The sequence below is a fragment of the Microtus oregoni genome, unplaced genomic scaffold (assembly GCF_018167655.1).
Source record: "Microtus oregoni isolate MIOR12 unplaced genomic scaffold, Mior012 000004F_ref0000308, whole genome shotgun sequence".
Taxonomy (NCBI): domain Eukaryota; kingdom Metazoa; phylum Chordata; class Mammalia; order Rodentia; family Cricetidae; genus Microtus; species Microtus oregoni.
In genome coordinates this window covers 11,769,935-11,785,890 of record NW_024543063.1, presented here as the reverse complement: position 1 = coordinate 11,785,890, position 15,956 = coordinate 11,769,935, and the positions used below count along the sequence as shown (strand labels likewise).

Here is a 15,956-nt window from a genome sequence, read left to right as displayed (position 1 = left end):
AGGACAGAAATTCAGACACCAAATATAATTCCTGGTTTATTCATGTATATGCTCCTGCTATGACATGACACCTTCTGCTACCCTCACTAAACCAAACCAATGAAGGATAACTTATGAACCTCTAAGACTGTAAGTTAAATAACCTCTTCTCTTAATAAATTACTTGACCTGGGTGTTTCATTATACCATTGCAAAACTGACCAATGCAGAATATCTAGTGTACGTGAAATCTTTTGTGTGTATCTGTCAAAACAATACCCATGTTAATGAGCTTTCTATTACTGTAACAAATACCTAGGATGTAGCAGCTCATGAGAAAAGGCTTATTTGGAGCTAGCTATAGACGTTTCCATCCCTGGTCATGTGACCACGTTGCTTTGGAACCTGTGCAGGACAGGAGAACACCCAAGGAAGCTTCCAGAAGCTTCTTGTTCCATGATAGGGAGAGAACAAAGAGAGAGCAAAGGGCCTGCATGCCAACATCCCCTTCAAAGGAACACCCCCAGAAACCTAACTTTCTCCCTCAGGATCATTCTCTTAACGGCTCCACAACTTCTCAGCGGTGCCATAGGCCTAGGACTTAGCCATCAGCAAATACATCTTTGGAAGATTCAGAATCAAAACTAGGGCAGCAATTATGTGTTTATCTAATTATTCTTTATCAATTAAAAACTCAGGAGCCAGATATCAGGGTAAGAACCTGAATGATCAGAGAAGCAGCGGAGAAGTGACCAGTTACCTCCCATCTCCTCCATTCCTCCACCTGAAAGGGGCTGAGACAGAGCCTCTCTTAGCCCTGCCCTATGTCTGTCTGTCCTCCAGAACCTCTATGGTTAATTTTGGTCAGTTAGTAGCTAGCTCTGTCCTCTGATTCAAAACAAACTTTATTGTCAGTCTTGGAACATCAGAATGCAATACAAAAACTACCCAACATAGCAACAGTGGTTTGTCTGCACTAACTGCGGAACTGTGACTGTATTAAAGAGCACTGCAACTACAGGTGGTTCTTCGCTTGTGTGCACGTACACATGTGTGAATCTCTTTGGTTTTCAAGTTTGGTGTCACTATCACGTAGCACTTTTACAATTAGAGGATGTTTGACAATAAGTATAACACCAGTGGAGAAATAATAAACACAATTTGTCTGAATTTATTAGTAAGTTCTCAGTTTGGGAAACACTACAGAAGTTGGACTTGCCTAAGAATAAACTTTTGCTCTCATCAGCTCCAGATCTGCTTCACACAAGCAATGATTATCATCTCTGACACAGCACCGTCCCCCTCCCCAGAGCTGCAAAGGCCATGTCGCCCACAATACATGAGCACAACAAGGAATGACGAGCACTGGAGGAGGCCACAGAGTCCGAGGATCCAGGTGAGGAATCTATCAGCTGAAGTGTGTGTGGGGGCAGTGATGACATGACAGGACAATGGGGCAACTGTGGGGCTGTCAATGACTACAGAGTGCCATTCTTTCTGAAACAGATGGCAAGTGTTGTCCATAGCTTCCCTGATGGGTGTGGTCAGCAATTAGATGTGTGTGTGTGTGTGTGTGTGTGTGTGTGTGTGTGCTTTTATATTTTGTAAGTAAAGCAACCATTTATTTGGCAAAGTGTTTTAGCCAGGTGGTGGTGGTGCATACATGTGTTTTTTTGGTGTAGCCCTGGTTGTCGTAGAACTCACTCTGTAGACCAGGCTATTCTGTTTTCAAGTGTCAAACTGATTGAAGAATGGACTGATACCTCCCCTTCACTTCCCACCCACTTCTCAATGGGTCTTGGATTTGTGTGACTTCTTAACTCCCTGCTTTTTACCAAAGCATTTCCGGAAGCCATACGAACAACATTTAAAGACAATGAAGACGACGGTCAACACTATGGCCAGGAGGAAGCCAATCACATCCAAGGAGTGGTACTGGTACCAGGTGAGGTCATGGGCAGCCGGACGCAGGTGTGGCGCCCCCTTGTGCCTCATCACGTACTCCACCCAGAACACAGCCAGGTCCAGAGGCTCTATGGGACGGTCCTTGTGGAGTCTGGAGAGGTGCATGATGTTCTCCTTGTAACTGAACACAAAGCAGTTGTTAGTCTTGGAACACCCTGTTATAACCAGAAGAGGACACCCCGAACACACACTTAATTGATATTCTTTATCTCTAACAAGGAGGAGGAGGGATAGATGGTGAAATGCAGGCAGAAGGGGAGGAAGGAGAGGAGGAGGTAAGGAGGAAAGAAAGCAAAAACTAAAAAATGTTATTTTACAAATATTTAAACTTTGTTTACAATTTTTTTGTCTTTTAGTGATTTCTTTGTAGGAAATTATATTATATCATCATTATGGTCAAATGAAGAACAACAACAACAAAGGAATCAGTTGCAGATAAAGGAGTAGTGTGGTTTGAATGTGCTGCCCACAGGCTCGTGTGTAGGAACTTTGGTCCCCAGTGCAAAGGTACAGAGAGGTGGTAGAACCTCGAGGAAGTGAAATGTCATTGAGAGAGAGAATGGCCTTTGCTCCAGAGCTGGACTCTGTCACCGTGAGAGCGGGCTATGATCAAGCAAGGGTGCCACTTATGTTTAGTCTCTGTCATGTACACACCCTTGGCCACTTCAGGTGTCTACCATGGAGGATACACGGTAGGTAGCAGGAGACCCTTACCAGATGCATCTGCCCCGCTCTAGACTCCCCACAACTTCTCAGACTCTGAGCTAAATAAACTTTAACCCTTCATAGATGGTGAAATTCTGGGTATTCTGTTATTGCTTGGGGTTTTTGCTATTGTTTGCTTGGTTGGTTTTGTCTTAAGACAGAATCTTGCTAAACAGCCTCAGCCAGCTTGGAACTGGCTATATAGCCTTAAACTCTTCTTGAACTCATCACAATCCTCCTGTCTCTGTCTCCAAGTGCTTAGATTACAAGTGTTTGTCACCATGTTGGTCTTCCCATAGGTTTTAAATACAATAGTACCAGCAACCTTGAAAGCAATACACTAAGGTTCAAGTAGAGACAAAGTGATCTCACAGTGTGCACGTGTATGCGGTGTATGTGTGTATGCATGTGTGTGTATGTGTGTGGACGCATGGGCACACATGTTTATACAGTCACTCATAAGCCATAAGACAATGTTTTGTTCTGTCACTGTCCACTTAATTTCTTTGAGGCAAAGTCTCTCATTGGATCTGGAGCTAGACTAGTGGCCAGCAAGCCCAAGAGTTCTCCTGTCTCCTGCTTCCACGATGCTGAGGCCTGGCTTTTCACATAAGTGCTGGGATTTGAACTCATTCCTCAGGCTTGCACAGCTAGTGCCCTTGTCTATGTAGTGAGCTTCCAGCTCCACCCCTATGTGACTTTTAATGGAATATTTTTCTCTTTACAGGATCTTAGAGATGAGATGCCTATTATGGTGACATTATTTTTAATTGAAGACTGTAAATCTAGGGAGACTAAAAAATTTAACAAATTCTAAGATAAAATATAAATTCCTTTTACAAGTAGGAATAATGCCCACTTTATCTTGTGTATGAATCTAGATTTTTTATGTACTTGTTGTTGTGCTATTTTGTTGATTGCAAATGCTGTAGACACAAACACAAGTATGTTGTTTGTTTTTCTTCTCCTCTTACTTACCTCTTGTCATTGATGACTGCTTTTAGAGCATTTTCCAAATCATCAGCAGTCATTTTGATAATATTCAGGGAGACCCCAGCCCCTCGAGTTTCCATGTTATTGGCATTGTCAAGCTGGTCGCCAAACAAGGGCATCATCACCAACGGCACACCATTGCATATCCCTTCATAAATACCATTGGAACCAGAGTGTGTGATGAACGCACGAGTCTTTGGATGACCTGAGGAGTACAACAGAGAGGGACACCAGGTTCTTCAGCCTGACAATGTCTAAATTCTGAAAAGCCCATAAGGACCATCATCTACGCGTGGCCATTGTAAAAACTCTGGGAGTGGGTGGGGTGGGGTGATGTATGTGATGTGTCTCAGTCACCATCAAGCTAAGCAATCATTTAGAACATTAAAGCCTGTCATTTCCTTAATGTAACCCTGGTTTGACCTACATGGCAGATGCTCCCAACCTACCAAGCAAATCATTTTGGGGTAGCCATTTTACAAGTATTGTGTTCTTCGCAAGGTTCAATGGTCTAGGTCCGGTGTAGCGCCACAGGACCTAGTAGGGACAAAAAGCACATGCTTAAAAAAAGAACACAACTTGATTTTTTAAGATCAGCTAGCCTAACTAGAAAGGCCAGTCCTATGAGTAAGAAGAAGCCGGATAGGCTTTGCATGATGGGAGGTTTGGTGAATTGGAAGTCCCCAGGGCTCAAGAGCAGCATTGGCTCTTGATGCTAAAGCTTGGCAACACGAGTGTGAGAAGCCATCAAGCCACCCTCAGTATTCCTTCATGTTTCTGCACTTCAAAGGGAAACTTTCTTCACAAGGCAAGTGGATGCAAAAGCTATCCAAGCAGGAACAAACAAAACAAAATAGCTTTTCGGAGAAACATTCTTCATTGATGTAAAAAAACAGTATCATGCTTATTTTTTTTAACAACATTCTCTCTAATACTTGGGAGTTTCCTAGAGAAAAGAGAAATCTGAGTGAGCAGACCATGTCATAGGAATACCTGAATAAATTGAAATAATAATAATATATGGTAATAATAATAATAATAACTTTGTGGAATGGCAGAGGAGTTCCACAACTCAGATTTCTGCATTTAGACACTGAGGTCTAGAGTTAGAGACTAAAAGCAGACATGAAAAAGTCTTGTAGAACCATCTTACTGTCTGAGGAATTCTGCCCAAAGCCTCGGCGATTTCCATAGCTTTCTTCTCCGGAATCTCCGAGACCATGGATCCCAGAGAGAAAATCACGATGCCATGCTCTCCAGAAGCGTTGACATAGGCTTCAAATTCCTAGAGCGAGAGGAGAAATTTCCAGTTCATCTCTTTGTTCTCACATCCCGTGGGAACTGCACATATTAGATTACAAGATAGATACTTCCCTCTCATGAGAATCAGTAAAGGTATGTATGTAATAGACAAAAAACATCACGGCAACTCTGTCTCCTTGTCTCCTGTCAATTCAGGAGGATTTCTTGCTTACAGGGTTATCTGTGGGGTTCCCTGGAGATGCAGAATCCAGATAAGGTGCTGACTTCCCATCAGAGCAAGAGAGGCACATACAGGAGTGCACATGCACATGACCGTGCACCCATGAACATGACACGATGTAACAAGTTACACACAGCTGAGGGACTGCATGGAACATGGTGTTTTTATTTCTAAAACCCAAATATTCCTGGGCAAACCATGTCCTGACCCTCCCTACATGTAGACACAGAGAGGCTTCTACTAAGCTCTCTCCTGAACGTATCAGGATCCCATACTCTGTGCAGTCTTCCCAGGGGCACAGCCCTCTTCCAGCCCTCTGAAGGCCAGGCTCCTGCAGTCCACTGGATGTCAGAGCATTGTTACGTTGGTCTCACTTCCTGGGACAATCTAAAGACCTGGTTCTTCTGCCACTGTCCTGGATTTTGACCCAGAGCATCCAGGAGTTGGTTGCTCTGAGGCTGTTCTTTTCTAGGACCACATCACAGTTTTCTTCTTTCTTCCCCAGACCTTTCTTTCCTGGGGACGGGCATCCTTCTACCTCCTGATAGCGCGTAGCTCACCTACATTCCAGAATCTTTGCTCCTTCAAGACATGTGCAATCCTGCCAGGAAAGGCACAGTCTAGTTTGCCCTCCCTTACGCCTTTGTTTTCTCCCATTAAGACTATCTCTTGCTCAGACAGAGGGCTGACACCTTGCCCTATTAGAAGAGGCAGAAAGCCGCGGGAACTAACTTCCTATAAGAATTTCTATTTAGCCAGGACCATAAAGGCAGTGTCTCTTGCCAGGAGTTATAAGGGTTAAAGAATAATTGCATATCAGACTTAAGCTGCTGGTGCCCAAATCCAGTGCCCCAGTCAAGGGCAAGCTTTATAACACACAGCTCTGTTCTCTGAGAAGCGTTCCAAACACACGGTTCTTTTGACAGTTAATGTGAAAACAGACAAGTTCAACAGAACCTCCAGGTATGGGCTGCTTCAGCATTACCAGAGCATAAAATTCACTTCTCATGTCCATGAGATGGAACCCATACCTCACACTGCTTAGGTGTTCAGAAGTCCAGACAGTTAGGGTAAAACCAAGTATTCCTGTTCTTAGTTTGGGGGAGTAACAATGAAATGACTCATAATGACATTCTGCTGTACTCATGGGTCAGTAGCTTAGTCAGCCATCATCAGAGAAGATTCCCCATGTAACAGATGTGAGCGAAAACAGAGACCCACAGCACGACACTACATAGAGAGACCTTGGAACACACAGCTCTCAGTGAGATGTCTCCATCCAATCCCTCCAGTCAGAGCTCAGGGAACCTCATGGAAGAGAGGCAGAAGGAGTCGGGGAGAAAGAAGGAATGGAGGCCCCCCAAAGAACAAGGCCTGCTAAATCACTCAGCAAAGGTCGTATGAACTGACGAGGCTGAAGTAGTCTGCACAGAACCTGCATGGACCTCTACCAGGCTGAAGAGACACCAGAGCTTCCTGTCTAGTCATTTGTATATTTATTTCTTTTAAATTTTTTATCTTATTTATTTATTTATTTTGGTTTCTCGGGACAGGGTTTCTCTGTGTAACAGTCCTAGATGTCCTGGAACTAGTTCTGTTAGGCCTGACTGGCCTCGAACCAACAGAGATCCACCTGCCTCTGCCTTCTGAATGCTAGGATTTAAGGCATGTGCCACCACCACCTGGCTCCCATGTAGTACCTCTGCGGGACTCCCAAAAGTGCTAACAAGTGAGTCTCTGATTCTTGCCCCTTCCCTTGGCACTCTGACTTTTCTGTTGGCTTGTATTGTCCCATTTTATATGGTGGCTTTCTTTTCTCTCATTTACATTTTATTTTCTCTGAGAAATGCACCTTCTCTGCATCCTCCATATTGAAATGCGGAAAAGCTGCGTGTGCGCTCCTATAGAGTGCAGCCGACAGAAAATGATGACGGCTTCAATGCTTGATGCATTTATTAAACATCTCCAAAAATCAGTAAAATGTACATTGAATGTTTTTTGTCTTTTAAAGCATTTTTTTAAAGTTGTCATACAGAGTATTCAGTGGTATTCTGGCATTTTTCAGACGTTTTCTTTTCTGCTTATTTCGTCTCCCACTACCCTGCCTTGCCCTCCATATGTCCTCTTCCTACTCCTGCACATCCCCCTTTCTGTCTTCATGAGGCATGTCTATCATTACTTACTGGTTTTGTTTCTCCTAAGGAAATTTTTCCTTGTCCATTTTCTTTCTAATTTCATGACCTTGCCACACACACAGAGAAAGGCACACATACATAGTTAAACTTAGATTGTAGCTTTGAATGTATATGTGATATCTTCACAGGTTTACACACCCATATCAATAGGGCACCAATATAGATTTGTTTCCTAATTAGTGACTTGGCATAAAACATCTCTAACCCAGGAAGAAATTTCATATGCAGTGAGGTAAACGATAAATCACAGCTCAGTAAAGAATTTATCTTTTCTTGGCCTAACCAAAGGCTCTCTTCATGTGCTAAAGGAGAGATAGCATACCTTGGGAAGTGGTTTTCCCTGGTGGCAGTTGATCCCACCAATGTAGACTATGTTGGGCATCATAGGTGCAGGGAAATCCAGCACAAAGTCAGTGCGTAACAACCAAATGGACACTTGGCTGAAGAGGTCTTCCATAGTCATTGGGCTCTGGAGAACTTCAGAGGCAATATCTGTAGCAGTTTTGAAAAAATGGTGGCAAAATGCACGCTCCTCCATATAGGTGATGTGGTTCCATACTCTCTCCGTAAAAGTCATGGTGTCTGTGTATTTCGAGAGAAGTCTGGGAACATAAGAGAGGGGTCTGGGGCACTGAGTGCCCTCTTCAAGATGGTGGCAAAATATAACTCTTGCAAAGACCACGGACGGGAGCGACAAGTACTTGGCAACAGTCAAGCCGCACACATCGAAAGGATCCAGAAACACAGCATCAAAAGAACTTTGCTTCAAGTACTCCACTAACTTCTTGTCGTTAAACAAACTCCTACAGTTTGAAAATATTAATTCCAAAAAACCTTCGGCTGAGCCTGTCATTAAAGAAAGCATACTTTCTTTTGGAGTTTTCCATTGCGTATCAGAAAAATACTTGAACTTCTGGTTTAGATCCTCCAGAGTGTGAGAAATTGAGTACGTCTTCACAGTAATATTCAGGGATTTTCCCAGTTGCCAACTCACCTCTGGCACAACTACCACTACCTCATGTCCATTGTGGATGAGCTTCTCCACAACCGACCGCATGGTGAACCAGTGGCTCCCATCCATGGGCACCACCAGCAGCCTGCCTGCCTGGGCAAAGCCAGAGGCCAGCAGCAGACACACACACAGAGGAAGGGAGGCTGGGAAACCTGCAGGAGCCATGGGAGAAGCTCAGCCTGAGACAATCCAGCCGCTGAGAATCTGAGCTCTGCTGACAAAGGAGGAAGTGTGACTGAGTTAAATCTGCTCCCCCAGGAGGACATGTACTTGCACCATTAAGAAACAGTAATCCCTGACAATGATTTACTTGGAGAACACTATTCAGTATTCAAATATTATGAGGCACACTTGCTTGTATTCCATATAAGATTTTTCTAGGGCAGAGTCAGGCAATGTGAATTTAGAAATAGTTACAAAGTAATATCCTGACCCTAAGGAATCCAATAGTTTTCACAAAAAAAAAAAAACCCAAAACACCAAGTTTCAAATAATCTTGCATTTCTAGAGTAGGTCTCAAAGCAAAAGCAGACTGTGTTCCCAAGGGATTGGCTGCCTGCCACTGGGTCAAAGCCTAGAGGGAGGGTCCTTGGCCTGGTCCTGCTCACAGACAGAGTTCAGAAACAACTATGCTGATTGAGCAATGCTGCTTTTCTGGCGCATGTGCAGTAGAATTCTTGTTCCACCTCCCAACACTGTGTGTTCTCCGAATTGCTGACATAAGGGTGACCAGCTTCTGCACAGATCACTCCAGGGACTAAAAGCAAGCTGTTTACCATTCCTGTTACAAAGTTTCCCTGGATGCATCCAATGCTGCAGGCAGCTCATATCCTATAGAGAGCTTGGGAGTCTTCTTCTTTTTTCTTTTTTTTTATTGAAAAAAAATTTCCGCCTACTCCCAGCCTTCCATTTCCCTCCCCCTCCTACCACTCCTCTGCCTCTCTCCCACTCTTCTCCCCCTCCCTCTCCAGTCTGAAGAGCAGTCAGGGTTCCCTGCCCTGTGGAAAGTCCAAAGTCCTCCCCCCTCCATCCTGGTCTAGGAAGATGAACATCCAAACTGGCTAGGCTCCCACAAAGCCAGAACATGAAGTAGGATCAAAACCCAGTGCCATTGTCCTTGGCTACTAAGCAGCCCTCATTGTCCGCCATATTCAGAGTCCAGTTTTATCCCATGCTTTTTCAGTCACAGTCAAGCTGGCCTTGGTGAGCTCCCAATAGATCAGCCCCACTGTCTCAGTGGGTGGGTGCACCCCTTGTGGTCCTGACTTCTTTGCTCATGTTCTCCCTCCTTCTGCTCCTCATTGGGACATTGGGAGCTCAGTCCGGTGCTCCAGTGTGGGTCTCTGTCTCTATCTCCATCCATCTCCAGATGAGGTTCTATGGTGATATGCAAGATATTCATCAGTATGGCTATAGGATAGGGTCATATCAGGTTCCCTATCCTCAGCTGCCCCAGGGACTAACTGGGGACATCGCCCTGGGCACCTGAGAGCCCCTCTAGGTTCAAGTCTCTTGCCAACCCTAAGATGGCTCCCTTAATTAAGATATGTGCTTCCCTGCTCCCCTATCCAACCTTCCTTTATCCCAATCATCCCGTTTCCCCAAGTTCCCCCCATCCGCTCCTTCTCACTTTTCTCTCCCCATCTCCCCTTACCCCCCTCCCACCCCACCCCCAAGATCCCAATTTTTTGCCTGGCAGTCTTGTCTACTTCCCATAACCAGGAGGATAGCTTGGGTTCACCTTCTTATTTAGCTTCTTTAGGATATCAATTATGGACTCACTGAACTTTATTTATGGCTAGAAACCAATTATGAGTGAGAACATCCCATATTCATCTTTTTGGGTCTGGGTTACCTCACTCAGAATAGTGTTTTCTATTTCCATCCATTTGCATGCAAAATTCGAGAAGTCATTGTCTTTTACCGCTGAATAGTACTCTAATGTGTATATATTCCACACTTTCTTCATCCATTCTTCCATTGAAGGACATCTAGGTTGTTTCCAGGTTCTGCCTATACAAATAATGCTGCTATGAACATAGTTGAACAAATGCTTTTGTCATATGATCGGGCATCTCTTGGGTATATTCCCAAGAGTGGCATTGCTGGGGCCAGGGGTAGGTTGATCCCAAATTTCCTGAGAAACCGAAACACTGATTTCCAAAGTGGTTGCACAAGTTTGCATTTCCATCAGCAATGGATGAGGGTACCCCTTCCTCTACAACCTCTCCAGCAAAGGCTATCATTGGTGTTTTTGATTTTAGCCATTCTGACAGGTGTAAGATGATATCTCAAAGTTGTTTTGATTTGCATTTCCCTGATCGCTAAGGAGGTTGAGCATGATCTTAAGTGTCTTTTGGTCATTTGAACTTCTTCTGTTGAGGATTCTCTGTTCAGTTCAGTACTCCATTTTTTAATTGGGTTAATTAACATTTTAAAGTCTAGTTTCTTGAGTTCTCTATATATTTTGGAGATCAGACCTTTGTCTGTTGCGGAGTTGGTGAAGATCTTCTCCCAGTCAGTGGGTTGCTTTTTTGTCTTAGTGACAGTGTCGTTTGCTTTACAGAAGCTTCTCAGTTTCAGTAGGTCCCATTTATTCAATGTTGCCCTTAATGTCTGTGCTGCTGGGGTTATACCTAGGAAGCGATCTCCTGTGCCCATCTGTTGTAGGGTACTTCCCACTTTCTCTTCTATCAGGTTCAGTGTGTTCAGATTGATATTGATGTCTTTGATTCATTTGGACTTGAGTTTTGTGCATGGTGATAGATATGGGTCTATTTTCATTCTTCTACAGGTTGACATCCAGTTGTGCCAGCACCATTTGTTGAAGATGATTTCTTTCTTCCATTGTATACTTTTAGCTCCTTTATCGAAAATGAGGTGTTCATAGGTTTGTGGGTTAAAATCCGGGTCTTCTATATGATTCCATTGGTCAACTTCTCTGTTTTTATGCCTATACAATGCTGTTTTCATTACTGTAGCTCTGTAATAGAGTTTGAAGTCAGGGATGGTAATGCCTCCAGAAGATACTTTATTGTATAAAATTGTTTTGGCCATCCTGGTTTTTTTGTTTTTCCACATAAAGTTGATTATTGTCCTCTCAAAATCTGTGAAGAATTTTGATGGGACCTTGATGGGTATTGCTTTGAATCTATAAATTGCCTTTGGTAGAATTGCCATTTTTACTATGTTGATCCTCCCAATCCAAGAGCAAAGGAGATCCTTCCATTTTCTGGTATCTTCTTCAATTTCTTTCTTCAATGCCTTAAAGTTCTTGTCAAATAGATCTTTCACTTCCTTGGTTAGAGTTACCCCAAGATATTTTATGCTGTTTGTGGCTATTGTAAAAGGTGATGCTTCTCTGATTTCCCTCTCTGCTTCCATATCCTTTGTGTATAGGAGGGCGACTGATTTTTTGGAGTTGATCTTGTATCCTGCCACATTACCAAAGGTGTGTATCAGCTGTAGGCGTTCTTTGGTGGAGTTTTTGGGGTCGCTTATGTACACTATCATATCATCTGCAAATAATGAAAGTTTAACCTCTTCCTTTCCAATTCAAATCCGCTTGATCCCATTATGTTGTCTTATTGCTATTGCTAAAACTTCAAGCACTATATTGAAGAGGTATGGCGAGAGTGGACATCCTTGTCGTGTTCCTGATTTTAGTGGGATGGCTTTGAGTTTCTCTCCGTTTAGTTTGATGTTAGCTGTCGGTTTGCTGTAAATAGCTTTTATTATATTTAGGTATGACCCTTGTATCCCTAATCTATCCAATACTTTTATCATAAAGGGATACTGAATTTTGTCAAATGCTTTTTCAGCACCTAATGAAATTATCATAAGGTTTTTTCTTTTAGTTTATTTATATGATGGATTACATTGATAGATTTTCATATGTTGAACCAGCCCTGCATCTCTGGGATGAAGCCTACTTGATCATAATGGATAATTTTTCTGATGTTTTCTTGGATACAGTTTGCCAGTATTTTGTTGAGGATTTTTGCGTCGATGTTCATGAGTGAGATTGGCCTGTAATTCTCTTTCCTGGTTGAGTCTTTGTGTGGTTTTGGTATCAGAGTAACTGTAGCTTCATAAAAGGAATTTGGTAATGACCCTTCTGTTTCTATATTGTGGAATACATTAAGGAGTATAGGACCTTCTTGGAAGTTCTGGTACAGTTCTGTATTAAAACCACCTGACCTGGGCTTTTTTTGGTAGGGAGGTTTTTGATAACAGCTTCTAATTCTTCGTAACTAACAGGTCTATTTCGAATGTTCACCTGGTCCTAGTTTAACTTTGGCATATGGTACTTATCAAAAAAAATAACTATTTTTTTTGACATTTTTCAATTTTGTGGCATACAGGCTTTTGTAGTAAGATCTAATGATTCTCCGAATTTCCTCTGTATCTGTGCTTATGTCCCCCTTTCCATTTCTGATCTTATTAATTTGCATATTCTTTCTCTGCCGTTTGATTAGTTTAGATAGGGGTTTATCAATCTTGTGGATTTTCTCCAGGAACCAGCTTTTTGTTTCATTGATTCTTTGGATTGTTTTCTGTGTTTCTATTTTGTTGATTTCAGCCCTCAGTTTGATTATTTCCAGTCTTCTACTCCTCCTGGGTGAGTGTGCTTCTTTTTTTTCTAGAGCTTTCTGGTGTGCTGTTAAGTCTCCAATGTGTGGTTTCTCCATTTTCTTTAAGCGGATACTTAGTGCTATGAACTTTCCTCTTAGCACTGCTTTCATAGTGTCCCATAAGTTCGAGTATGTTGTTTCTTTATTTTCATTGAATTCAAGAATGACTTTAATTTCTTTCTTTATTTCTTCTCTGACCCAGGTGTGGTTCAGTAGTTGACTGTTCAGTTTCCCTGAGTTTGTAGGCTTTCTGGGGGTAGCATTGTTGTTGAATTCTAACTTTAATCCATGGTGATATGATAAGACACAGGTGGTTACTAAATTTTTTTGTAACTGTTGAAGTTTGCTTTGCTATTGAGTATGAATGAGGTCAATTTTCGAGAAGGTTCCATGAGCTACAGAGAAGAAGGTATATTCTTTCCTATTTGGGTGGAATGTTCTATAGATGTCTGTTTATTCCATTTGATTCATTACCTCCATTAAATCTCTTATTTCTCTGTTAGGTTTCTGTCTGATTGACCTGTCCATTGGTGAGAAAGGAGTGTTGAAGTCTCCTACTATTAGTGTGTGCGGTTTGTTGATTGCCTTGAGTTTTAGTAATATTTCTTTTACATAAGTGGGTGCTTTTATATTAGGGGCATAGATATTCAGTATTGAGACTTCATCCTGATGAATTGTTCCTGTTATGAGTATAAAATGTCCCTCTCCATCTCTTCTGATTGATTTAAGTTTGAAGTCAACTTTGTTAGAAATTCGTATGGCCACACCTGCTTGTTTCTTAGGTCCATTTGCTTGATAAGCCTTTTTCCAGCCCTTTACTCTGAGTAGATGTCTGTCTTTGTGGTTGAGGTGTGTTTCTTTTTTTTTCTTTTTTTCTTTTTTTTTGATTTTTCGAGACAGGGTTTCTCTGTGGCTTTGGAGCCTGTCCTGGAACTAGCTCTGTAGACCAGGCTGGTCTCGAATGGTGTGTTTCTTGTAAACAGCAGAATGTTGGATCCTGTTTTCGTATCCAGTCTCTTAGCCTTTGCCTTTTTGTAGGTGAGTTGAGTCCATTGATATTAAGTGATATTAATGATCAGTGGTTGTTAACTCCAGACATTTTGTTTTGGTAGTAGAGTTTGTATGCTTTTCTTCTTTGAGTTGTGCTGGTTAAGGGTCAGTAGATGTCTGAGTTATTGTGACCATTGTTGGACTCCTTGGTTTGTGATTTTCCTTCTATTACTTTCTGTAGGGCTGGATTTGTGGCTACATATTGTTTAAATTTGTTTTAATCCTGGAAAATTTTATTTTCTCCATTTATAGTGAATGAAAGCTTGGCTGGGTATAGTAGTCTGGGCTTGCATCCATGGTCTGTTAGTTTCTCCAGTACCTCTATCTAGGACCTCCTGGCTTTTATGTTTTCCATAGAGGAATCACATGTAAGTCTGATAGGTTTACCTTTATATGTTACTAGACCTTTTTCCTTTGCAGCTCTTAATGTTCTTTCTTTCTTTCTTTCTTTCTTTCTTTCTTTCTATTTATTTATTTATTAAAGATTTCTGCCTCCTCCCTGCCACCGCCTCCCATCTCCTCCCCTCTCCTCCAATCAAGTCCCCCTCCTTCTCTAGTCCAAAGAGCAATCAGGGTTCCCTGCCCTGTGGGAAGTCCAAGGACCACCCACCTCCTTCCAGTTCTAGTAAGGTGAGCATCTAAACTGCCTAGGTTCCCACAAATCCAGTACGTGCAGTAGGATCAAAATCCAGTGCCATTGTTCTTGAGTTCTCAGTAGTCCTCATTGTCCGCTATGTTCAGCAAGTCCGGTTTTATCCCAGGCTTTTTCAGACCCAGGCCAACTGGCCTTGGTGAGTTCCTGATAGAACATCCCCATTGTCTCAGTGTGTGGGTGTGCCCCTCACGGTCCTGAGTTCCTTGCTCGTGCTCTCTTTTTCAGCTCCTAATTTGGACCTTGGGATTTCAGTCCGGTGCTCTAATGTGGGTCTCTGTCTCTGTCTCCTTTCATCACCTGATGAAGGTTAATATTCAGGATGATGACTATATGTTTTTCTTTGGGTTCACCTTCTTATTTAGATTCTCTAGGATCACAAATTCTAGGCTCAATGTCCTTTATTTATGGCTAGAAACCAAATATGAGTGAGTAGATCCCATGTTTCTCTTTTTGGGTCTGGCTTACCTCACTCAGGACAGTGTTTTCTATTTCTGTCCATTTGCATGCAAAATTCAAGAAGTCATTTTTTTTACTGCTTTTTACATTTTTTTTTATCCATTCTTCCATTGAAGGGCATCTAGGTTGTTTCCAGGTTCTGGCTATTACAAACAATGCTGCTATGAAAATAGTTGAGCATATACTTTTGGTGTATGATAGGGCATCTCTTGAGTATATTCCCAAGAGTGGTATTGCTGGGTCCAGGGGTATGTTGATTCTGAATTTCCTGAGAAACTGCCACACTGCTTTCCAAAGTGGTTACACAAGTTTGCATTCCCTTAATATTCTTTCTTTATTCTCTATGTTATGTTTTGTGTTTTGATTATTATATGGTGAGGGGATTTTTTTGATCCAGTCTATTCAGTGTTCTATATGCTTCTTGAACCTTCATAGGCATATCTTTCTTTAGGTTGGGAAAGTTTTCTTCTATAATTTTATTATATATATTTTCTAGACCATTGAGCTGTACTTCTTTTACTTCTTCTACCCCTATTATTCTTAGGTTTGGTCTTTTTATTGTGTCCCATATTTCCTGAATGTTTTGAGATGAGAATTTGTTGGATTTGCTGTTTTCTTTGATCAGTGCATTTATTTTTTCTATGGTAGAGAAATCGACTTTAAACAGAACTATATGAAAATAATAGAGGACCTTAAACAGGAGGTGAAAAACTGCCATAAAGAAATATAGAAGATAGAGTTCCTTTGTCTCCATAGCCTGCCTGCAGCAAGCAGGGTGGACCCTTTGTTTGCGAGCTACCCAAGCAGCACGGAGTTCTGATCTGAGCAC

At 42.1% G+C, this 15,956-nt stretch overlaps 1 protein-coding gene across 1 annotated transcript; it reads right to left on the bottom strand.

Moving 5' to 3' along the window:
* Positions 1–1,152: 1,152 nt before the first annotated feature.
* On the bottom strand, positions 1,153–8,543 carry LOC121447020 (UDP-glucuronosyltransferase 1A7-like). The gene is made up of 5 exons (XM_041649998.1): positions 7,643–8,543; positions 4,796–4,927; positions 4,092–4,179; positions 3,628–3,847; positions 1,153–2,065 (listed from the first exon to the last, which is right to left on the bottom strand). Exons 1-5 carry the CDS (start codon positions 8,495–8,497, stop codon positions 1,768–1,770), a joined length of 1,593 nt encoding a protein of 530 aa, XP_041505932.1. The 5' UTR covers positions 8,498–8,543; the 3' UTR covers positions 1,153–1,767.
* Positions 8,544–15,956: the final 7,413 nt, after the last annotated feature.

Coding starts and splice junctions, on each gene's coding strand:
- LOC121447020 (XM_041649998.1), bottom strand. CDS start 8,497: ATGGCTCCTGCAGGTTTCCCAGCCTCCCTTCCTCTGTGTGTGTGTCTG. Junction 4,180..4,795: donor TGGGCAGAATTCCTCAGACA/GTAAGATGGTTC, acceptor TGTCCCTACTAG/GTCCTGTGGCGCTACACCGG. Junction 2,066..3,627: donor GCAGTCATCAATGACAAGAG/GTAAGTAAGAGG, acceptor CTTTGTGTTCAG/TTACAAGGAGAACATCATGC.